At 51.6% G+C, this 23,258-nt stretch overlaps 2 protein-coding genes across 20 annotated transcripts in view; one reads left to right on the top strand and one right to left on the bottom strand.

Moving 5' to 3' along the window:
* Positions 1–3,406, top strand: part of CRMP1 (collapsin response mediator protein 1) — a 71,808-nt gene extending 68,402 nt beyond the window's left edge. For all 4 annotated transcript variants that reach the window (XM_003310238.5, XM_003950280.5, XM_003950279.5 and 1 more), the window contains exon 14: positions 2,338–3,406. In XM_003310238.5, coding sequence (XP_003310286.1) covers positions 2,338–2,429 — 92 coding nt within the window. In that variant the 3' untranslated portion in view covers positions 2,430–3,406. The remainder of the gene's footprint in view (positions 1–2,337) is intronic.
* The window catches only part of EVC (EvC ciliary complex subunit 1), a 119,143-nt gene that overhangs the window by 4,919 nt on the left and 90,966 nt on the right, over positions 1–23,258 (bottom strand). For 4 of the 16 annotated variants that reach the window (XM_054682725.2, XM_054682728.2, XM_517090.9 and 1 more), the window contains 7 exons: positions 20,638–20,749; positions 17,121–17,247; positions 15,812–15,905; positions 14,970–15,081; positions 9,997–14,467; positions 5,931–5,977; positions 304–3,790 (listed from right to left, as the gene is read on the bottom strand). In XM_054682725.2, coding sequence (XP_054538700.1) covers positions 14,383–14,467; positions 14,970–15,081; positions 15,812–15,905; positions 17,121–17,247; positions 20,638–20,749 — 530 coding nt within the window. In that variant the 3' untranslated portion in view covers positions 304–3,790; positions 5,931–5,977; positions 9,997–14,382. Of the gene's footprint in view, positions 1–303; positions 5,483–5,930; positions 5,978–9,996; positions 14,468–14,969; positions 15,082–15,811; positions 15,906–17,120; positions 17,248–20,637; positions 20,750–23,258 lie in introns of all 16 variants that reach the window. The other 12 variants (XM_054682727.2, XM_063809337.1, XM_016951227.4 and 9 more) reach the window with 9 other exon arrangements.

Raw genomic sequence — 23,258 nt, 5'->3', positions numbered from 1 at the left:
CTCCTCCCCGTTGTTCTTAGAACAAGAATAACAATGAAGTTAAAAGCCACCTGGAAGGCCCCCTCCCCACCCTTGTTCTCTCAGTTTCACTCTTAGTCCTCCTGAGGCCCACAGCACCACTGCTGTCAGCCAGCCTCTTGGCAGGTTGATAGGTGACTTCATTTGGTACCAACAACATAGATGCTTTCCAACATCATAACAACCTCACAGATGCCCTTTTTAATATCTGCATATGTTACATTATAGAGCTGTACCATGAGTTAGTGTCTGTTTTCGTCCATTTACATTGCTATAAAGGATTACCTGAGGCTGGGTAATTAAAGAGGTTTACTTGGCTCACGGCTCTGCAGGCTGTACAAGAAGCACGGTGCCAGCGTCTGCTTCTGGTGAGGGCCTCAGGCTACTTCCAGCATGGCAGAAGGCGAAGGAGAGCTAGCGTGTGCAGAGATCACATGGCAACAGAGGAAGAAGGCAGAGGTGCTCTTTAACAACCAGTTCTTCCGAGAACTAATAGAGCAAGAATTTACTCATTACTGTGAGGCTGACACCAAGCCATTCATGAGTGGTCTGTCCTTCATGACCCAAACCCCTCCCATTAGGCCCCACCTCCAACTTTGGGATCAAATTTCAACACGAAGTTTTGGGGGACCAAAGTCCAAACGATATTAGTGTCCTTTTTTCCAGCAGGTATTTTCAAAGTACAGACATGCAACCAGCAAGGTACAGATGGTTATAAGGAAAAAGTTACTAAGTGCTAGGCCTGATTCCAGGCCTTTAGGGGAGACTTGTATTGCAAGAAGACATATTGTCTACCAGTGAAACAATGGGAGAAAAGAAAAGTCACTACTCTGAACCAAATTCTTAGTGGCTTACATAGACAAATCATATAATGTTGGAGTTGGAAGGGGCTCATCTAGTCTACTGTTCTTATTGTGCAGAAAAGGAAATGAGGCCAAGGGAGTGGGGTGGTGTCTTACTCCAAATTGCCCAAATTCAAGGCATGATTAGCACTGAAACTTGAGTCTCCTTCCTGTTGCAGGTGACAACTATCTGGGGCCAGTGTTCTGCAGCTAGTAAAAAAAATTCACCAAGACAGTTGTAGGTAAAGAAAGATGTATTAGAAAAAGTATGAAAGGGTACAGTGGGTAGGTCAGCAAGAAAGGAGCTGACTGCAAGGAAACAAAGGCTTGCTGGAGATTTTATACGATGGTGCTTGTGCTGTGTGCCGAAGAGGGCTTTGTGCAGTACTGATAATGCTGTGGTTGCAGTGAGCTAACTTACTTCTTACGTTTTTCTATTAGCTGAGGGTCTGGTGATAAGTTGAGTACAGGAAGACTGTGAGTTATTTGTGCAGGAAGGCTGTGTTGTAGACCATGAAGAAAGGCAGACTTACAGCTTATTTGCTTTCTCTTTTTGCTTTTCCTCAGTTCCGCCAGCTCAACTTCCCCTCCCTGATAAGGACTCTATACTTCCCACCTTTCAGCATTATCCACCCTTCATGATTTACTCATTTAATAAATATTTGTTGAGCTCCAGGCACTGGGTTTGCTGCTAGAATTTTACATCTTTATGCAAGAGAATACGTAAAATTAGAATGGATGGTTGGTTTTGAAAGATTAAAATTAAGAACCTCTGCACACCACACCCCCCTTCAGATCCACCTATTGCCAATGAGGGAAGTAAATCCAGCTTGCGGAGTTCACATGCACGTGCACACACATATGCACATGCATATACAAATGTGTACACACACAATAAGTAAAATACTTTTGGAGTGTGGGACACTGTGCCTAAGATCATGGGCTTTGAAAACCAACCAGTTTGGGCTTCAATCCTGGCTTCCCCACCCAACACCTGTGTCCTCCAAGACACGTGGCCTGAACCTCAAATTGCTCACCCGTAAGTTGGGAGTACAAACACCCCCCTTCATAGTATGATTGTGTGCCCTAAATGCAGTAACATGTTAAAGCACCAAATGTGTGCCTGCACACAGTAGGCACTCAGTAAGTGTTTGATCACCTGTCTCAGGAATGTCGGATTTTACTGGGGATTTTGACAAGACCACCACAAGGTGGTCAGGGCTGAAGGAGGGAGAGCCCAGGGACTGAGGGGCACAGAAGAGGGAGCAGTGGACTCTGTGGAGGCCAGGGAGGCTTCCCATGGCTGGTCCTGGACTGAGCCCTGAATGAAGGTGGGTCCAGTGGAGAACACCTGAAGATGGGGCGGGGTTACGACTTCTGCTAAGGTGGAGTGCATGGCAGAGTACATGGCCTCCAGGAGCAGCGTGGAACTGATGTTAACAGATCCCATCCAGCAGCGATTGGCGCTCTCTTTCAGGTGCCCAGATAGATGACAACAATCCCAGGCGCACCGGCCACCGCATCGTGGCGCCCCCTGGTGGCCGCTCCAACATCACCAGCCTCGGTTGAACGCAGATGCGCGGAGGAGCTAGCCTGAAGGATTCTGGGAATCATGTCCATCCCTTTTCCTGTCAGTGTTTTTGAAACCCACAGTTTTAGTTGGTGCTGATGGAGGGAGGGGGAAGTCGAAGGATGCTCTTTCCCTTTTCTGTTTAGGAAGAAGTGGTACTAGTGTGGTGTGTTTGCTTGGAAATTCCTTGCCCCACAGTTGTGTTCATGCTGAATCCACCTCGGAGCATGGTGTTTTCATTCCCCCTTCCTAGTGAACCACAGGTTTTAGCATTGTCTTGTTCTGTCCCTTCCACTTCTAACTCCACTGGCTCCATGATTCTCTGAGTGGTGGTTCCTTTGCACCCTGTAGATGTTCTAGGATAGTTGATGCATGTTACTAAATTACGTATGCAAGTCTGTGAGTGCGTCTGAGGGGACATCGCCAAGGACTGACTGAGACACGATGCCGAGACCTCAAGCCCTGAGGGGCAGTCCCAAAACCCTTACAGTGAAGATGTTTACTCATTGCCCCCACCTCTGGTCCACACTAGAAAGAAGCTCGCCCCACCTCCACCTGTGAGATCCGTGAATTCTCGGAATGGCAGGGGAAGCCTTGCACTAGGTTGCAGAGAAGCATCCTCCACATCCTGTGTCAGAAACCCTGGTCTCCGTGGCACTTGTAACTCACCGTGCTGTCTTCTGGTCTGTGTGTGTTCTTCAAGCCAGCTCTAGGCTTCAGGCCGAGCCAGGTTCACACTCAGAAAGAGGTCTCCCCATCCCCATTCAGGGCTGACGATGGGGGGGTGATGGCTGCCCCTGCGTGGCCTGAGTCCTGGTCCCTCTGAGGCAGTTGACGGGGCAGTCAGATTTTTAAAGTTTTGTACAAAGTTTTCCTTTGTAATCACTCCCATTTTTACTTAACAACCAACTTGTTGTGGCTCTTATTTCTGAATTCAAAGCTTGTGAAAAAATAAAGAAAATGAACTGCCCACTGACCTGACTAGGGCACTTTCATTTCAGTGGTGGTATCTGGATTGGGTACGAATGCTTGGCAGTCCCCCCGCGTGATAACGAATGGTGGTGGCTGCTTCCTGAGGACTCACTCTTGGTAGAGACTGGTGGATGTGGGGGTGGGAGGAGAGATTCAGTTCATGACTTCTGAAGGCTGAGTTCCTGAGACCCAAGGAGGCGAAGAGAGGGAAGACGGCTGATGATGGGCGGGCTTCCACAAAATAGGCTCAAATCTTGCATTGATTCCCTCCTGTTTGGCCTTTCCTGGCTCTCTTTCTTCTTGTATTGTATGGATCAGCCTCAGACTGGAAGCTCCAATCTCCTAAACTTCACATTTCTTCCTTCCATTTCCGTGAGCTAGAGATACACTAAAGGAGGGATAAAAACATCAGGCAAAGTTGCTTGCTTCCATTAGCTGTTAGTAATAGTGATGACCATGATGGTGGTGACAGTAATGATGGTGGTGATGGTGATGATGGTGAGAGTGGTGATGATGATGGTGGTGTTGGTGATAGTGATGAAGTTGCTGGTAATGACAACAAATACATGGCTAATATCGGTATAGCACTTGCTATATGCCAGGTGCTCCATGAGGTAGGGATTATTATCCCCGTTGTACAGATGAGGAAACTGACTCAGAGTGAGATCAATAACTTGTTTAGGATCACACACTTAGGAAGTGATGGAACCAGGATTTGAATCCAGGACCCAGGCACTTTGGGCCCTAGTCCAAAGCTCCTTGCTCCTAATTACTGAGCTCCAAGGGCATTTGAGGCAGATGGCTTTGGATGCTCTGGTCCCACATCAACGCAGTGCTTTTCATGTGTCCTTCTCCTCCCCCACTCCTCAGCTTCGTGTGGATACCTTCGTTAAGGTTTAAAGAAGTGTTGGCTCAGGGTCAGTTACAGACTTCCTTGAAACAAGGTTAACTAACTACTGAGAAAGACCAAGAATGGATGGTAAGGATTTTTGGATGGAAAGACCAAGAACGGATGGTAAGGATTTTTGATGTTCGGCTTTGGCCCATTTGGACTATTAAAGGGAAACTTCCAGAAAAGTAAAGTTGGCAGGATGAAGTTATCCAGCCTGTTCTCTGGGCCTGGCCTCCTCAGTCCTGTCAGGGTGGAAGTGGAAGCAGAAGCAGCCCTAGCACCTTCTCTAAGACAGACTCTGATGGGGTGCTTGCCTGACTCCCAGGTCATGGGAGCCACTGTCCAACCAGCATAATCTAGAGCCCATGTCGAACTTTGGGTTCCCCAGCGCCTCCAAGAGGCACAGTTACAGGGGACAGGAGACCTGGTAGCTCAGATAATCCTTAGTTCTTGGAGACTGAGCTGCAACACTCCTTTTAAGGCATGTGACTTCCTTTTACCTCTTGAGATTTTGGGAGGAAGGAGAGAGAGTTTCTCAGAAAGTTTTAGGGGAAGGCTATTCTCATTCATTCATCTGCAACCCAATTCTCCCAGCCATGTGACATAACATACTCACAGGCCCAGGGATTAGGATGTGGTCATCTTGTTGGCAGGGACCAGGAGCGTTATTCTGCCTACCACAGTAGTCTTCTGGGTTTTTTCTAGAAGTTTTATCTTTCACATTTAGGTCTACGAGCCATCTCTCAATAATCTTTATGTACAATATAAGGTAGGACTGAAGGTTCTACATTTCCCATATGATCTCCCATTGACCCAACACCATTTATTGCAAAGACTATTCTTTCCCCCATTAAGATGCAGTGGGGCCTTTGTTGTAAGTCAGGTGATTGACCCTTCTGATTCAGTGGTCCAGAAGTGTGCTGCCAAATCAATGTTGAACAATGGGTGAAGGTGGGTGGGGTAGAAAGCCCTTGTTTGTAGTGTGTGCTAGTTCTGTGGACCCCACTTCTGTTACCAATTTTCTGTCTTAGTCCATTTTGCATCACTGTAACTGAATACCTGAGATGGGGTAATTTATAAAGAAAAGGAATTCATTTCTTACAGATTTTGAGACTGAGAAGTCCAAGGTTGGGGTGGTGCTGGTGCATCTGGTGAGAGCCTTCTTGCTGGTGGGGACTCTGCAGAGTCCTAAGGCAGTGCAGGGCATCACATGGTGAGGGGGCTGAGTGTACTGGCTCAGGTCTCGCTTCCTCTGCTTATAAAGCTGCTGGTCCCACTCCCATGATAACCCATTAATCCACTGACTCATTGATACATTAATCTATGAATGAATTAATCCATTCATGAAGGGAGAGCCCTCATGACCCAATCACCTCTAACAGGCCCCACCTTTCAGTACTGCCACATTGGGTATTAAGTTTCAACATAAGTCTCTTGCCATGGCCAATTTCAACCTATCAACATTAAGTAAATGAGTTTGGAACCCAGACCACTTAACTGTTGGCTCTGATGTCCCAGGAAGGGGTGGTTCTGGCCCCTCTGCATTTGTTGGTGTATTAGTCTGTTCTCACTCTGCTGATAAACATATACCCAAGACTGGGTAATTTATAAAGAAAAAGAGGTTTAATGGACTCACAGTTCCACGTGGCTGGAGAGGCCTCACAATCATGGCAGAAGGCACGTCTTCATGATGGCAGGCAAGAGAGAGAATGAGAACCAAGTGAAAATGGTTTCCCCTTATAAACCATCAGACCTCTTGAGACTTATTCACTACCACAAGAACAGTATGGGGGGAAACTGCCCCTATGATTCAATTATCTCCCACCAGGTCCCTCCCACATCACGGAATTATGGGAGCTACAATTCAAGATGAGATTTGGGTGGGGACACAGCCAAACCACATCAGTTGGTTTGTCTATCTTTGCCTCCAGATTGCATATTGACTCTTAAAAAGTGAGACAGAACGGGCAAGGTCTTTGCACATACTTTTCCTTCATCTATGTAAAGCCAAACCATTTTCAGATGTCACCAGTAGGGTCTACCATGTTCTAGCCCCCAGGGTTCGTCTGGCCACCTTCATCATAGACAGTGGACAAGAGAAGGTGCTACCCTTATCCTGGGGCCAAATCTCTATAGACTCAACAGAGCTACTCTTCTGACGTAAGTGCGTAACCCTCCTCTGTGTTACTCTTTCCAAGGCAGAGTGTGGCCGTGATGCCCATTGACAATGTCATTTGCCTAAAGGTTCATTCCAATCAAGTCCATTTATGAAGTGAAAGACCATGAAAAGAAGTTTCCTAAGCAAAAGGGGCTCTTAGCAAGTTGAAGTTTCTATTCTTCTCTTAGTGCAGACCTGCAGAGATTTTAGAGGAAAAGACACAAGGGCCCTGGTGCACCTGGCTTCAGAGTAAAGCCTCTCACTGGTAGTCTGTTCCCAAGAGGAGGAAAGCTGTGGCATGGCTGTGCGTCCAGGGTCCATCTGGGAATTTTCTGGGAGATCTATCAAACCACTCAGGCAGCCTGGCTATCCATTATGCCTGGATGTGGACTTCAAAGTCTTTCCCTATCAGACGGGAGCCAAACACCACGTGGGTAGCTTGGGGTCCCAGCTTGCAATGGACAAGAGCCCCGACACGGTGCAGGAAGCCTCTATAGCCACTGCCCTCCCCCATCCAGGCTATTGTATTTGGAAGGAAGAATGTCGACCAGGACCTCCATGACTCCAGTTTCATAGCAAAAAAGAACACTCCGTATCCCAACGTTCACCTGTAGCCATGTGGGCAAATGCCTGGTGCAGGGGATTTCTCCTGGGCCAGGCCGCCCTGTGACCTTTAGGCTGGGGCCTCAGCCTCACTGATTCCTTCTCCCAACCTGCCCTGCCTTTGCCCAGAGCATGAGGGAGGCAGCTAAGTGGTTTCCAGAGAAAGGAGAACATGCACAGGAGCCAGTTCTCTAGGGTTGCCTGGGCCCAGAGTTCTCAGGAGGTCGAAGGGTCACTAAGCCTGAGACGGCAAGTGCCTTGGTCCACGTCCTCTGAGATGCAGGCACTGAGCCAGGATTAGATGTGGGCAAGATGTGTGCTGGGGGACATATCTGTGAGGCAAAATGAGCAGAGAGCCAGAGGAGGCAGAGCCCACAGATTTGCGATGCAGCTGACAGCCCCATGATGGAGGGAGAGAGGGAGGGGAGAGAGGGGAGAAGGGAAGGGAGGGAGGGAAGGGAGAGAAGGAAAGGAGGGAGGGAGAAAAGAAGGACAGAGGGGGTAAGGAAAGAAGGGAGGGAGGGGAGGAAGGGAGTGAAGAGAGGGTAGAAAGGAGGGAGGGAGGCAAGACTCTGGTGCTGCACAGTTCTACGTCTCAGCAGGTAGAGCAAGAAGTCCTGGGGCCCAGGCTGTCCTCCGGAGGAGCCCTGTCATGCGGGCTCAGGAGGCCTCCACATCCCTGCCTCTTGCAGGCACTGGGAGCACCCTGCAGGAAGTGTGGCCTGCACGCTCACGCAGGGAAGGATTTCTGAGCACGGCAGGAAATCCCGAGGATGTTGGTCGTTTTTGCTCCTTGCCGTTGGGGACCCAAGAGGTACATGCTCATGGCCACCACAGCCAGAACAAGGCGGATGAAGAGCTGACCTCAGACTAAGTCCAGCGGCTGGACTGCAGGCTATGTCGGTGGGCAGGAGGTGCATCAGGAAGTGGACCAAGTCCATCAGCGGGAGCCCAGTAGGGAAAAAATAGATCCCCAGGCCTCCCGTCCAATCTGCTGACTCAGAATCTCTGGGATGGGGCTAAGAATGTTGTTTTTAATGAGCCCCTGGGTAATGCTGACACACAGCCAAATCCATAAGCCATGGGGGGAAAATAGTATTCCTGGCCTCCCTCCCTCCCTCCTTCCTTTCCAATCCGTACACCACAGGAGGAAAGTATATACTCAGCGTTCCTCCCTCCCTTCCTTCCAATCCAAATGCCACGGGAGGAAAGGAATATTCCCAGGCCTCCCTCCCTTCCTTCCACCAGGTGACCATGAATGCCTGTTATATGCCAGGTGGCATGTGGCCGGTCAATGGTGTACATTCCAGGGGGGACATCAGGTGTCAATCAAATGATTACTCAAAGCACCGAACTGCACACTCTGTTAAGAGCTATAGAGGAAACATTTAGGGGAGAATAATCCCATCTCCCACTCCTCTGGTTTCCATAGAGGGAGGGGCTTCCACTCTCTGGGGGACAGCACAGGGGCTTCCCTGGCCCCTCTCCCTCTCTCTTTTATTCTTCTCTGGGGAGGAGGAGAAATACCTGATTGGCCAGTCTGGGAAGGATCACTCCCAAGACAGTGCCTGCCTCTGGATCGATTCGTTCCCCCTATAAATCATGCTTTACCCTCTAAACGGCCACATTTCCCCCATTTCCCGTCTCCCTATGAGGGTGTGGAAGCACCTGGACCTCACTGGTTTGTGGGGTCATCACTCTCCTGCAATTCCCCATGCCATGCACCTTACGTTGGAATGCTTTTCTTTTTCCTATTGGTCTGCCTTTGGTCAGTTGTTTCTCAAGGAGCCTTTGCAGGGTGGAGGAAAAGCTTGCCCTCTGTGCCCCACAGCTGATTCACTGTAAAGCTCATGGAGCTCACACTTCCGACACCTGTGCACAGACCCCACCGAGGCCCGGGAGTGGGCTTAGCCACGGGTTCAGTGACACATTCCTTACAGCTTACAATGCCACAGTCAGATCTTTTAGCTGCAATCCTTAAGACCACTGTTCCCTTTCCTGCTGATGCCACTGCATATCAGGTGACACTAGGGAGGCCTGGGACATTTGGAGGATCTGGGTAAGGGCCAGTTGAGTTGGGTTTAGTGGGATTGTTTATGTGGGTCTCACTGTACACCTCTGTGTATAGTGATGAACTTGGACAAGAAATAAAGGAAGGTTATTTATACGCTCCCCCATCGACCCCACCCCAGTCCCAGCTACAAAGAACACAGGACCTAGAATCTAAAGGGGGCCCTGATGTTGTTCAGGGTTGGGGGCAGAGGGGGATCTCTGGAGATGTGAGTCCTGACTCCATGTGAGGAGTGGCTAGGAGCCACTGGGCAGAGGGCTGGGGAGGGGGCAGGGGTCTTCCAGAAAGAATGCACATCATGAGCAAAGGCCCAGTGGGGGGCAGGGGTGTGGCCCATGTGAGGCCATGAGAGGAGACAGGGGCCAGGTGCAGAGTGAAGGGGAAGGGCATCTGCTAGGCCGCAGGGGTGGGCTCAGCCTAGACCTCTCTGAGCCTCATGGTCCATGGTAAAGATCTGGCTTTTTCTCCTAAGAGCCAGGGAACGCCGCCCATAAGGCCAGGCAGATTTGTGTTGGAGAACATGTGATAGGCAGATGGCAGGGGCAGGAGAGGCTTCTGTGGCAGCAGCAAGATCAGCACCGCCCTGGCCAGGGCCTCAGAAGGAATGCTGTGCAGAACGTGACCCCTGGTTGGCCAGGAGGGTCCTGGGAGAGGGCACTCACCCTGGGAGAGTACAAAAAACCGTGCTGGCTTCATCCTGGGGTCTCAAGTACAGGTCAGAGGGTGCTATTTTCACCAAAGAATTAAATCATGAGTTCATCATAATACATCATCTCTCATGGTCCCCTTCCAAATCCACATCCATCCATCACCATAACAGCCCACAGCCCATAATAAGCGGGGATGGTAACCAAAATGGAGGCAGGGTACCTGCGAGGCGTCCTGGGGCCGCACTGCTGATCCTCTTCTCTCTCCCCTGGCCCTGAGTGTTGCCTTCATGTGGCTCAGCCCTTCCGTCCTTCAAGCCTTCATCAGCTTCAGGGCGGCCCCGAGTCTGTGCCCAGGTACACTGGCTAAAATGCAGTGTCTTCCAAATAGCCATATCTCATTTTAATCAGGGAGCAATTCCAGCATGGAAGTCCCCATCATGCTCTTGCTGGCAGGTACAGGTGCCAGTTTGTGACGGATGAAAGCACCGACAGCCCACGCGTCTTCATCATGGAGGCCTGTGCCCCAGACTGTGCCCAGCACAACAGCTGGGCGGCAAGGGTGGGCCAGGGTCGAGCAAATGACACGTTCCCTCTGGCTAAGGAAGACACCCCAGAAGCAAAATGCTCCATGCAACAGCCAGGCAGTCACGCTACAAGCTCGGTGGCGGGGAGGCAGCGGGGAGCCTTCTCAGAGGAGAAGGGTCCCGTGATCATTCCACAGATGCTTTCAGAGCTCTGGGCTCAGGGTAACCGACCAATTATGGTGCTGCCAGAGGGCCTGCATTTACTATACACACGTCACAAAATCAGGCTTCCCCGGGAGGAGCCATCGGGCTCTGTGCAGAGGGCCCACGTGACAATATAAAAGTGATTTCTGGCTGGGCGTGGTGGCTAACGGCTAATCTCAGCACTTTGGGGAGGCCGAGGCGGGTGGATCATGAGGTCAGGAGTTCGAGAGCAGCCTGGCCAGTATGGTGAAACCCCGTCTCTACTAAAATAAAATACAAAAAACATTTAGCCGGGCGTGGTTGCACACGTCTGTGGTCCCAGCTACTGGGGAGGCTGAGGCAGGAAAATCGCTTGAACCCGGGAGGTGGAGATTGCCATGAGCCGAGATCACGCCACTGCACTCCAGCCTGGGTGAAAGAGCAAGACTCTGTCTCAAAAAAAAAAAAAAAAAAAAAAAAAAAGAGAAGTGATTTCTATGCAAAGCAGGTTTTAAGAATATTGCACCAAGGAAGCCACAGCTTTGCACAACTCCATGGAATAACGAAGTTTTTTAGTGAACCACAAGAGGGAGCTGTTGGTTAACTTTGGAGAGCCCACTGGCTGATGGGTGAGGAACTGAAGGAAGCGCGCTGATGATTAAGTTTTGGCCACTGGGAAGGAGTCACTTGTTTCTAAGAGAGTCTATTTCAGGTTTTAAGAAATGAAAAGTCACAAATGGCCCTGAAAATTCCTGAGATAGGGGCTCCCAGAGCCAGAGGGCTCACTAGGTTCTGGGGATTTGTGGACGTATCCAGGGCTATGTCCTGGATTAGACCAGGGCAGGCACCCTTTGACTCAGCGCAGTGGGTGATAACCCCATGGACACGGGGCAGTGTCTGGAGACATCCTTGGTTGCCACGAATGGTGGGAGTGCTGGCATCTGGTGGGCAGAGGCCAGGGACACTGGAACATCCTGTGATGCTCTGGGCAGCTCCTTCCCCTGAAGAATGATCTCGCCCGGTATGTTCACAGTGCTGAGGGTGACAGTCCCTAACCTCCATCAAAGGAGCAATTTTCCCTCCAGGTGGGAACGGCCTCTCCTGGCTGTGGTGAGAGGGGCTGGTCTGGAAGTTTCTCTCCAGGTGGGAAAGGCCTCTCCTGGCTGTGGTGTGAAGGGCTGGTCTGGAAGCTTCTCTCCAGGCAGGAACGGCCTCTCCTGGCTCTGGTGTGTGGGGCTGGTCTGAAAGTTTCTCTCCAGGCAGAAAAGGTCTCTCCTGGCTATGGTGTGAGGAGCTGGTCTGAAGCTTCTGTCCAGGCGGGAAAGGCCTCTCCTGGCTGTGGTGTGAGGGGCTGGTCTGGAAGCTTCTCTCCCGGTGGGAAAGGCCTCTCCTGGCTGTAGTGAGAGGGCTGCTCTGGAAGTTTCTCTCCCAGTGGGAAAGGCCTCTCCTGGCTGTGGTGTGAGGGGCTGGTCCGGAAGTTTCTCTCCAGGTGGGAAAGGCCTCTCCTGGCTGTGGTGTGAGGGGCTGGTCCGGAAGTTTCTCTCCAGGTGGGAAAGGCCTCTCCTGGCTGTGGTGTGAGGGGCTGGTCTGAAGCTTCTCTCCAGGCGGGAAAGGCCTCTCCTGGCTGTGGTGTGTGAGGGGCTTGTCTGGAAGTTTCTCTCCAGGCGGGAAAGGCCTCTCCTGGCTGTGGTGTGTGAGGGGCTGGTCTGGAAGTTTCTCTCCAGGCAGGAAAGTCCTCTCCTGGCTGTAGTGAGAGGGCTGGTCTGGAAGTTTCTCTCCAGGCAGGAAAGGCCTCTCCTGGCTGTAGTGAGAGGGCTGGTCTGGAAGTTTCTCTCCAGGCGGGAAAGGCTTCTCCTATCTGTGGTAAGAGGGGCTGGTCTGGAAGTTTCTCTCCAGGTGAGAAAGGCCCCTCTTGGCTGTGGTATGAGGGGCTGGTCTGGAAGTTTCTCTCCAGGTGGGAAAGGCCTCTCCTGGCTATGGTGTGAGGAGCTGGTCTGAAGCTTCTCTCCAGGCGGGAAAGGCCTCTCCTGGCTGTGGTGTGAGGGGCTGGTCTGGAAGTTTCTCTCCAGGCGGGAAAGGCCTCTCTTGGCTGTGGTGAGAGGGGCTGGTCTGGAAGTTTCTCTCCAGGTGGGAAAGGCCTCTCCTGGCTGTGGTGTGTGAGGGGCTTGTCTGGAAGTTTCCAGGCGGGAAAGGCCTCTCCTGGCTGTAGTGAGAGGGCTGGTCTGTTAGTTTCTCTCCAGGCCAGAAAGGCTTCTCTTGGCTGTGGTGTGAGGGGCTGGTCTGGAAGTTTCTCTACCGGTGGGAAAGGCCTCTCCTGGCTGTGGTGAGAGGGGATGGTCTGGAAATTTCTCTCCAGGTGAGAAAGGCCCCTCTTGGCTGTGGTATGAGGGGCTGGTCTGGAAGTTTCTCTCCAGGTGGCAAAGGCCTCTCCTGGCAGTGGTGTGCGGGGCTGGTCTGGAAGTTTCTCTCCAGGTGGGAAAGGCCCCTCCTGGCTGTGGTGTGAAGGGCTGGTCTGGAAGTTTCTCTCCAGGTGGAAAGGCCTCTCCTGGCTGTGGTGTGAGGAGCTGGTCTGAAGCTTCTCTCCAGGCGGGAAAGGCCTCTCCTGGCTGTGGTGTGAGGGGCTGGTCTGGAAGCTTCTCTCCAGGTGGGAAAGGCCTCTCCTGGCTGTGGTGAGAGGGGCTGGTCTGGAAGTTTCTCTCCAGATGGGAAAGGCCTCTCCTGGCTGTGGTGTGTGAGGGACTTGTCTGGAAGTTTCCAGGCGGGAAAGGCCTCTCCTGGCTGTAGTGAGAGGGCTGGTCTGTTAGTTTCTCTCCAGGCCGGAAAGGCTTCTCTTGGCTGTGGTGTGAGGGGCTGGTCTGGAAGTTTCTCTACCGGTGGGAAAGGCCTCTCCTGGCTGTGGTGAGAGGGGATGGTCTGGAAATTTCTCTCCAGGTGAGAAAGGCCCCTCTTGGCTGTGGTATGAGGGGCTGGTCTGGAAGTTTCTCTCCGGGTGGCAAAGGCCTCTCCTGGCTGTGGTGTGCGGGGCTGGTCTGGAAGTTTCTCTCCAGGTGGGAAAGGCCCCTCTTGGCTGTGGTATGAGGGGCTGGTCTGGAAGTTTCTCTCCAGGTGGGAAAGGCCCCTCCTGGCTGTGGTGTGAGGGGCTGGTCTGGAAGTTTCTCTCCAGGTTGGAATGGCCTCTCCTAGCTGTGGTGTGTGGGGCTGGTCTGGAAGCTTCTCTCCAGGTGGGAACAGCCCCTCCTGGCTGTGGTGTGTGAAGGGCTGGTCTGGAAGCTTCTCTCCAGATGGGAAAGGCCTCTTCTGGGTGTGGTGAGAGGGCTGGTCTGCAAGTTTCTGGATGCTCTCAGCATCTATCAGGGAGAGCAGGTGCCCCCATGACATCTCTCTGCAGGGGCAGGGTGTCTACTGTTCGGAAGAAGCCCCTCCCCAGGTGAAGTGAGGGTTGGGCCACACCCTCTTCCTCATATTCTAAGTGTCCTCAGAGAATACATTTCTGCAGGTGTCATTATGTATCTGTGTGTCCTCAGCCCCAGATGGGCCCGGACAGGCCTTTGGGCCAGGGATTCCAGAGTCTGCATCAGGGGTCCTTGGCCTGAGGCTCGGACCCCTCAAGATGTCCCTCCTGGGGGAGAAAGATCCATGAGGCATCGAGCCAGGGCTCCAAGCCAAATGAAATGCAAACTCACAGAGACGTGTTTCCAAGACGGGAATGCCTAATTTTCTCAGGAGATACTCATTTATGCTTTTAGGGCACATTTCTATTCTTTCTCTGTCCCTCTCAGAAGAGCCTAGAGATGCCGCTGTCCTCTCCGTCCTCGCTGCCTCTCAGCACTGCAGGAGGGAAGGCGGAATTCACACCCAGACCCAGGGCTTCAGGTCCTGTCCCACTGACTGGTCTTAAACTACAAGTTGCTTCTTCTCTTTAGCATCTTCTTTGAGTTCCCACTGTCCCCAGCTTCACTTTCTTGCTGACTCAGCCTTTTGCTGCTTAAAACAGGGAAGAAAGGCAGCCAGTTAGAACGCTGACTCCATGCCCATCCTGATGCCATAACTTACCCAATCGGATTAAATGAAAATGCAGCCAAAGGTGATCAAAACAATTTTCACTTTGACATGGGTTGTTAAGAAACCAATAAAACCCATTTCCCTCCTTGGGTAGGAGGTCATCCAAGTGCCATGACCACAGCCATCCCTGGTCAAAGAAGGGACTGCCCAACACTTCAGGCTGGATGCCAATGGGGTGTGGAGGTAGGTCAAGGCTCATCTGGCCAAATGAGACACAAACAGGAAGGGTAACAGCCATGTGGCACCCCTGGTATCATCATGGCTTACTGCTCACAAATTACGTTCATATCTGTCATTTCTTGAACCTTCACATTTAATGCCTCTGAGGGGACTGATGATTTTCCTGCCCAGACTTTTGGCACACAGCAGCTGAGTGCATTTACCAAACCCAGCCACAGGCAACAGGCCCGGGGCCCAGTCATACCTGAGTGAGCCTGAGGTCTGGTCCCCGGAGGCAAGGTCCTCATCATTGGGCACCCCCAGGTCCCCTCTTTCCCGGGGCAGGGGCTTCTTCCTTTTAGTCCTTAGGGGCTTCTCTGTAGAGGACAGATGAACCCAGGCATGGCTCTGTGACTTTAGACAAGTGACAACTTCTTGCAGCCTCACGCCAACCCAGCCTGACATTTTTGAGCATGTTGTGTGGGCCAAGTGTATGCTTGGTATCTTATGCTATTGCAGCCACTCAACTAATGAGGAAACTGAGGACTGGGAAGGTGACGTACTCTCCCAAGCCTGCACAAGCCAGGAAGTGGCAGAGCTGTGGCTTGAGCTCCAGTCTGCTAGGCTCCCACTGGGTTTCCACTCTTCCCAGCTGACTGGAAGACTTAATGAAGCAGCAAGCAACTGAAAACCCAGCACCAGTGTGACAGCTTTCGTTTTAGTAGATCTCTGTGTTCTCACACCACCTTCTGAGTCACTCTCTCATTACCAAGTTAAAAAATCCTGTGATGTCACTGAAGTTGTCGCTGGCAAGGGTGGGAGGAGGGCTTATAATCCCCACTTTACAGATGGAAAAATGGAGTCAGTTAGGAGACACAGCCAGTGAACACCAGACCCAGGAACTGGAATTATCAAATGCTAGAGAGCAAGTGGGCCTGCAGGGTGGCCTAGCCAAGCCTGCTCATTTACAGACAAGGTCACAAAAGCCCAGAGAGCCTAGGCACAATGCCTAAGGTCACACAGCTAGTTAGTGGCCAGTGTGGAACTAGAATCCGTATCTCTCAGCCCAGAGTGCTTCCCGCTGCAACTCAAGCATCTGTGACTCACCCAGCAGCCCACGCTTAGCAGGGAACAGTTTGCTTTCAGCAAGGGGCACTCGGGCCAAGGCTGCCAGCTCGGAGATGAAGTTCTGTTCAGCTTCCTGAAATGCAAGCAGAGAGGAGCATTCAGCTGGGCCTCCCTCTGACTTCTCTAAATCCCCCTCCACGTGAGTGAATTCTGACACTCGAGGCTGGCCACTGAAGACCACGTCCCCCGTGTGGAGGAGAATTTTCCAAGATACATCCCAGAGAGGAGAGGAGCAGGAGGACACACTGGCATCTACCAGCTCCTGCTGCATAACTGTGGGTCCTCACTCACACTGGCCGTCGGTCTTCAGTTGACAGAGTACACTGAGGTCAGAGGGCCTCAGTGACCTGCCCGGAGCAGGTGCAGCAGAATAGGATGGGACTCACTTCTGCCTGACTCCACAGGCTGGGCTCTAAACTTCCAACACTGTGGTGTAAACAAACACACCAGAATTCCATGATGCATTAACTGTGTGACCCTGGATAGCAGCGTAACCTGTGCATGCCTCAGTTTGTCCATCTGTAATGGGGACAGTAGCAGTAACCTCTTTTGTTGGAAAGTGTGTGCAAAGCTCTCAGCTCATGACTATCTATCATAGACCCTCAATAAGTACCTATCGGCCACCACTGCTGTATTCTTATCACTGTCACTCTGCGACTGCCATCGCCAGTGGAGAACACTCTGAAAGGGCCAACACTCTGCTAAATGCTTCCATTCTGGAAGATTTGATTTTTTTAAAGGCAGCCACTTTGCTTAGCCACACTTTATACTCTCACCTTACATCTCACTGTATAACCTCACACAAATGGGATTTTCTGTGATGAAATATGCGCTTTATATCATGAGAGCTGAGCTTCCTGTTTGCTGTAAATGAAGTGTAAACTTTAGCTACCGCCAACACTGCCTGAGTGACACAGAGGTCACCATTACACCGGAAGCCTCCTGGTGGCCATGCACACACAGGGGAACGCTCAATTCTCTGTCAGCTCCATAGATGAGGCCTGACCAGCTGCTCAGGGCCTGGCCCTGCTTAGCGTGCTGCAGCTGCTGGAGGGATCCACACAGGCCACACCTGCCCTCCAGGGACTCAGGGTCCTAAGGCGAGGCCGACACACCCTCAGCAGGTGAGACTCAGCGGGTCAACGATGCCACAGGCAGGGAAGTGCAGGGACCAAGGGGTCCCCTCACAACAGTCCCCATGGCTGACCTGCGGTCACAGGCTGGCTTCAGCTATTTCTGCTCCTCTTTAAACCACTGCTTTTGGAAGGTCCAGTTCCGTAACTTGTACCTGTAGCTGGGTCTCCAGCTGGGCTTCCAGAAGGTCCATGACTCCTGCCTGCTGCTGCTGGGCGTGCAGACGCATCTGCTGGTGCACTGGGAACTGGGCCAGGAACCTCTTCTGCTGGGACAGCATCCTGGGGGGAGGAAGGCAGGCAGGCTGGCAGGTAGGCAGGAAGGGAGGGAGGAAGGGAGGAAGGAAGGAAGGATGGGAGAGAGGGAGGGAGGGAGGGAGAAGGAAGGCAGGGAGGCTGCTGATCCCTGGGAGCCCCAAGAGGGGCCTGGCCATCGGGGGCACCATTCACAGCAGCCCCAGCTCCAGTCCCCACAGGCAGGCTGCCTCTCCATCAAAGTGGACGCCCTTTACAACACGGGAGTTTACAGAGTCCTGCCCACACACTTTGCATGTGATCTTCGGAGGAGCTTCATGACACCAGCAGGACAGAGTAGAAAAGCCGGGGGGAAGAAGCCCAGAGAGGTGGGGGCCTCCCTCAGGACACACGTCTGTGAAGTGGCTGAGCAGAAGGTGGCATCTTCTCATGAGAAAACAATCTTTTCCCCAGGGAGGAGCATTCTCCTGAGAGGACCAGAGGCCTACCGGCTACCCATCCCTGAGTTTAAATCTCAGAACTGCCCCGGCCCCTCCCTCGTAAAATGAGAAGCTTCTTGGGATGCAGCCTCTGGGAAATCCCGAATACGGCAGGCAGCCCTGTTACTCTCAGAGAGGGGGACAGAGCTGGAGCAGAGGCTGGGTACCTGAGCCCCAGGGCCCACCTCCCTCTCTGGAGGCCCTCCGTTCCCAAGCAATCAGGAACATCCAAATCCAGCCACCCTGTTTCCATTATTGCTCCCTGCCTGCCTCCTTCCCATCTTTTAGGGCAGATTTTCTGAAAGGGGTCGAATTTCTAGACGTGAAGTCAGGGCCACCTTTAGCATGGATAGGCAGCTGTGCGTGTGGAGTGCTCCGAGGTGTGAAAATGCCACCCTTCTCCTACCTCACACTCTTCTGTCCGCCAGTAACACCTTTCCTCTCTGTTTTTGCCCAGCAGATTCCTGTGCACCCTACAAGACGCTGTCATCCATCCCTCCACCTCTCACTCCCTTCCTCCCTCCCTCCATCCATCCACTCATTCCTTCATTAAAGTATCTCTGGCCTGCCAGGTGCTGTGCTGGGTTCTGAGACAAAGGTGTGAACAGAGACCCACAGTCCCCGTCCTCAAGGAGCTCTAGTTTGAGTGGCAGGAAGGAGGGTGGACAGTAAACAAATCACTCATGTGGCACAGCTGAGGCCAGCGCTCCAGACTGCAGCCTCTCTCACACCTTCAAGGAGGCCGAGTTCCACTAGAAACCGTGCCTATGGACATGAATAGACATTCTTAAAAAAAAGACCCACAAATGGCCAAGAAGCATGTGAAAAAACGCTGAGCATCACCCATCATCAGAGGAATGCAAATTAAAGCCACAAGGAGATATCATCTTACCCCAGTTAGAATGGCTATCACTAAAAAGACAAACTATAACACTTGGTGAGGATGTGGAGAAAAGGGAACACTTATGCACCATTGGTGGGAATGTATATTAGTGCAGCCTGTATGGAAAACAGCATGATTTCTCAAAGAACTAAAAATAGAATGACCATTTGATCCAGCAATCCCACTACTGGGTATCTACCCAAAGGAAAATAAATCAGTATATCAGAAAGATACCTGCTCTCGTGTGTTTATTGCATTATTCACAATAGCAAAGATATGGAATCAACCTAAGTGTCCATCAATGGAGGATTGGATAAGGAAAATGTGGTCCATATACACAATGGAATACTACTCAGCCATAAAAAAGAATGAAATCATGTCTTTTACAGCAACGTGGATGGAACTGGAGGCCATTTTCTTAAGTGAAACAACTCAGAAACAGAAATATCTCATATTTTCAGTTATGAGTGGGAGCTCAATAATGTGTGCACATGGACACAGCGAGTAGAATGACGGGCCGGGCGCAGTGGCTCACACCTGTAATCCCAGCACTGAGAGGCCAAGGCAGGTGAATCACCTGAGGTCAGGAGTTTGAGACCAGCCTGGCCAACATGGTAAAACCCCATCTCTACTAAAAATACAAAAAAATTAGCTGGGCATGGTGGTGCGCGCCTGTAATCCCAGCTACTCGGGAGACTGAGGCAAGAGAATCGCTTGAACCCGGGAGGCGGAGGTTGCAGTGAGCTGAGATTGCACTACTGCATTCCAGCCTGGGCAACAGAGCAAGACTCCGTCTCAAAAAAAAAAAAAAAAAGTGGAAGGATGGACAACAGAGACACAGAAGGGCGGCGGGACGATGGGAGAGGAGTGGATGATGGGAAATTAACGGGTAAAACGTACACTATTTGGGTGATGGTTACAATAAAGGCTCAGACTTCACCACTATTCAATATAGCTATGTCACAAAATTGTACCGTCACTCCTTCAAAAAAAAAAAAGGAAAAGAAACTGCCTCTCTGAATTCAGGGAGGTGTGACAGGGAGGGAAGGGCATCAACAGCCATATATAAGCTGTGAGTCACAGATGGGCTCATGCATCCCCTTTCCCAACACTGGGCTTCCTTTTCCTCTTCCATAAAGCAGGTTGGCCCAGGTGGCTGCTGAGGCTCCTTCTCTTGGATCACCTGGGTCAAAGTGAAGCCCTTGGACCACATCTATCAGAATCCCTTGGTGGGGAGAGGTGCAGCTAAAATTCAGATTCTTGGGCTCTCCTCACACTTTCTGAGCCTGAGTCTCCAGGTGTGGGCCCAGAACCTGCAAGTTTCGCAGGAAAGCTGAGTGATGCTTCTGCGCCCCACATCTGAGGACTTGCCAGACTGTAGTTTGCTGGGAGCCTGGAAAGTCAGGGCAAGTTCGGTCTGTGCAAACCCTGCAGCAGGGCATTTCCTGACACCTGTTACTGAGCAGCTTCCTAAGAACAGCCCGGTCGGCGGGCCCCTTCGCTCAGGCCTTGTGAGGCCCAGAGAAGCCAGGAGAGCCAAGCCTGCCTTCTGACCTCCAGCACTGTGGGACAGGCAGTCTACATGGCTTGGGCTGTTACATTTGCACTCATTGTGATGGTCACAGTTACAGGAAGCAGCCACCTCTTCCTCACTTCCCTGCCCTCTCACTGTGCTTCTGCAGCTCACCTCCCAGGTAAACAACCTGCCCCCAAATCCTCGTCAAGGTCTGCTTCTGAGAATGCCCAAAGTATGAGAGGGTGGGCACCGTGTCTAAACATGGCTTAGACCTGTGTCCGGGCGGTGAATGCCACTTAAACCTGGGAATGAAGCAGCCACCACATCTTGACCTGCTCACTCATTTGTGCCAGGTGCCACTCCAGGTGCTGCATGGAGGGCAGAGACCCGGACAGAGGCAGCGGGTGAGGAAGGCCGATGGCCCCCAAGTCCACGGGCAATGCACGCGACGGCACCTGCTGACGGCACCACAGAGAGATACGCCATGTGAAGGGGTAGAGAACAGCCCTACGTGGGACCTCAGTTTGTTAGGACCTCACCTCTGGTGGACCGCCTGGGAGGTCTCAGGAGCGCCACCTGCCGTCCTGCTGCCCGACGAAGGGTTGCTGAGTTCTTGCTTTTTCCGCAGTTTGTAATTTTCCATCCTCTCACCTAGACCATTTAACACAGGACAATCAAGGGGTCTGTTTGGAGGATCGACTGTGCCAGGTCTGGGGCAGGTGCTGGGGTGCAGGGTGAGTGGGACACACCAGCTCTCAAAGAGTGTATCCTTCCGCCAGCACAGGGACAGGGCATTGTGTGCACAAACAACACAGCTTCCATCATGGACCAGGCACTGCAGAGCGAAACTATGATGCGCCCGGTCCACCTGCTCCACCTCTAGCTTTCTTGTATCAGGAGAAACGGGGGCCGACTAAGAAAAAGTCAACACTGAGAAGGCACCACAAAGAGCTTAAAAGCCACACTGTAAAGGAAAAGTGATTGGCCAGGCAGAGTGAGGGCACAGTGCTGAAGTGGGTGCTCTCCAAGGAGCTAGGAAGTCTGGGCTCTGAAGTTATGCCCCATTTCTTGGAGCTCCTTCTTGTTTGCAGGTTAAGCTGCTCAGAAAACTCTTGGCTTTTAAAAGCTTTAAAAGTAAAGTGAGGCCGGGCGAGGTGGCTCACGCTTGTAATCCCAGCACTTTGGGAGGCCGAGATGGGTGGATCACCTGAAGTCAGGAGTTCGAGACCAGCCTGGCCAACATGGTGAAACCCTGTCTCTACTAAAAGTACAAAAATGAGCCAGGCGCAGTGACATGTGTCTGTAATCCCAGCTACTTGGGAGGCTGAGGGAGAAGTGCTGGAACACAGGAAGCAGAAGTTGCAGTGAGCCGAAATCATGCCACTGCACTCCAGTCTGGGCGACTGAGTGAGACTCAGTCTCAAAAAAAAAAAAAGAAGGTGATGAGGCTGCCTGAGACAGGCATGGTTTAGACCTGTCACCCCAGTATAATTATTAATAGTGCCCCTGGTTTGGACAGCTAACTATAGGATTACCTCTTCAAGGTACCTCTCAGCTGAAAACCCACTCAAGGATCAGTGGCCACGGCAGGAGGCCCATCACACTTAATTAGCTGGGAGAGCTTGCTGGCACTTACAGGGAGACTGAACCTGGATAGCCTCTGGGGACATAGTGTGTATGACTCTTAAATAAAACAGATTACTAAATAAGGAAAAAGGAGTTGATGTGGCTTAAGCTATTTGTTTCAATGTGTTTACTGTGAAATCCCTGCATGAGAGCTGGGGTATCAGGAAGCAGGAAATAAGAGCTGAGAGGATGGATGGGGGCTGGGGTGGGGCAGTCTCCAACCCTAGTCCCACAGATGGGGAAACCAAGGCCTACCAAGGGAAAGAGACATGCCCCAGTTCTGGAATGTTCTGCAGTAGCAAGCAATCATGTCTGTCTCCTGCTAAATGAGCCCAACTCTTCCTTTGGAAAACCTGGCAGATCTCTGGGCATGTGCCCAGATTTTATTTGAATCTAGGCCTCAAGTTCTTCAAGAGAAGGGGAAGACAGAGGTGGCCTCTGGGCTCAGCTGAGAGGAGAAACACTCAGGGAAGACTCTCTGGGATCGATTCCAATTCCAGTCCTTGGACATGCCAGGCAAAGCCCATCAGAGAAGTGGAATCCCACCTGCTCAGAAGTTCTGGATTCAGGGGAGGGTGTTATAAGAAGTGGCATTTAAGAAATTGGCTCCCAACCATCCTTATCTGTATGTTACTGGAACTGAGGATACTGTCCTTTCTATCACCCCAGGGTGGCCTTTTACAAGAGCCCATGCGGGAAAATTCTTGGGGTCTCAAACACCCCCTGGGCCACTGGGCTCATGGTCACTGTGGTGGCTTTAACTAAGTAGGTGTCCATCTCTTTGACCACCAGGAAGCTCACAGACGAAATCATTGAACGTCTAATTAGGATTTGCAGGCAGATATCCTAGATCAGGGATCCCCAATCCCTGGGCCACAGACTAGTACTGGTCCCTGGCCTGTTAGAAACCCAGCCACACAGCAAGACGTGAGCGGCAGATGAGTGAGCGAAGCTTCATCTGTATTTACAGCCGCTCCCCATCGCTCACATTACCGCCCGATCTCCACCTCCTGTCACATCAGCAGTGGCATCAGAGTCTCATAGGAGCGTGAACCCTATTTCAAACTGCACATGCGAGGGATCTAGGTTGTGCATTCCTTATCTAATGCCTGATGATGTGCCACTCTCCCATGACCCCCAGATGTGATTGTCTAGCTGCAGGTAAACAAGCTCAGGGCTCCCACTGATTATACATTATGGTGAGTTGTATAATTATGTCACTGTATATTCCAATGTAATAATAATAGAAATAAAATGCACAATAGATATAATGCACTTGAATCGTCTGAAACCATTTCCCTCTCACCCTGGTCTGTGGAAAAATAGTCTTCCACGAAACCAGTCCCTGGTGCTGAAAAGGCTGGGGACTGCTGCCCTAGATAAGCCCTGGCCCTGACTCCATCTCAGTATCCTATCCTTGTCCTGAGTGACCGACTTAAAACACTCCCACTGCACTGGATGTGTCCTTATGCATATGTTTCTTTAAGTGCCTTTTGAAAAAGGCTTTTTGGGACAAAGCACGGGATAAATACAT

This window comes from Pan troglodytes, chromosome 3 (assembly GCF_028858775.2).
Source record: "Pan troglodytes isolate AG18354 chromosome 3, NHGRI_mPanTro3-v2.0_pri, whole genome shotgun sequence".
In the NCBI taxonomy this organism is placed as follows: domain Eukaryota; kingdom Metazoa; phylum Chordata; class Mammalia; order Primates; family Hominidae; genus Pan; species Pan troglodytes.
The sequence above is the reverse complement of the archived record's forward strand: the minus strand, read 5'-3'. Positions and strand labels throughout refer to the sequence as shown.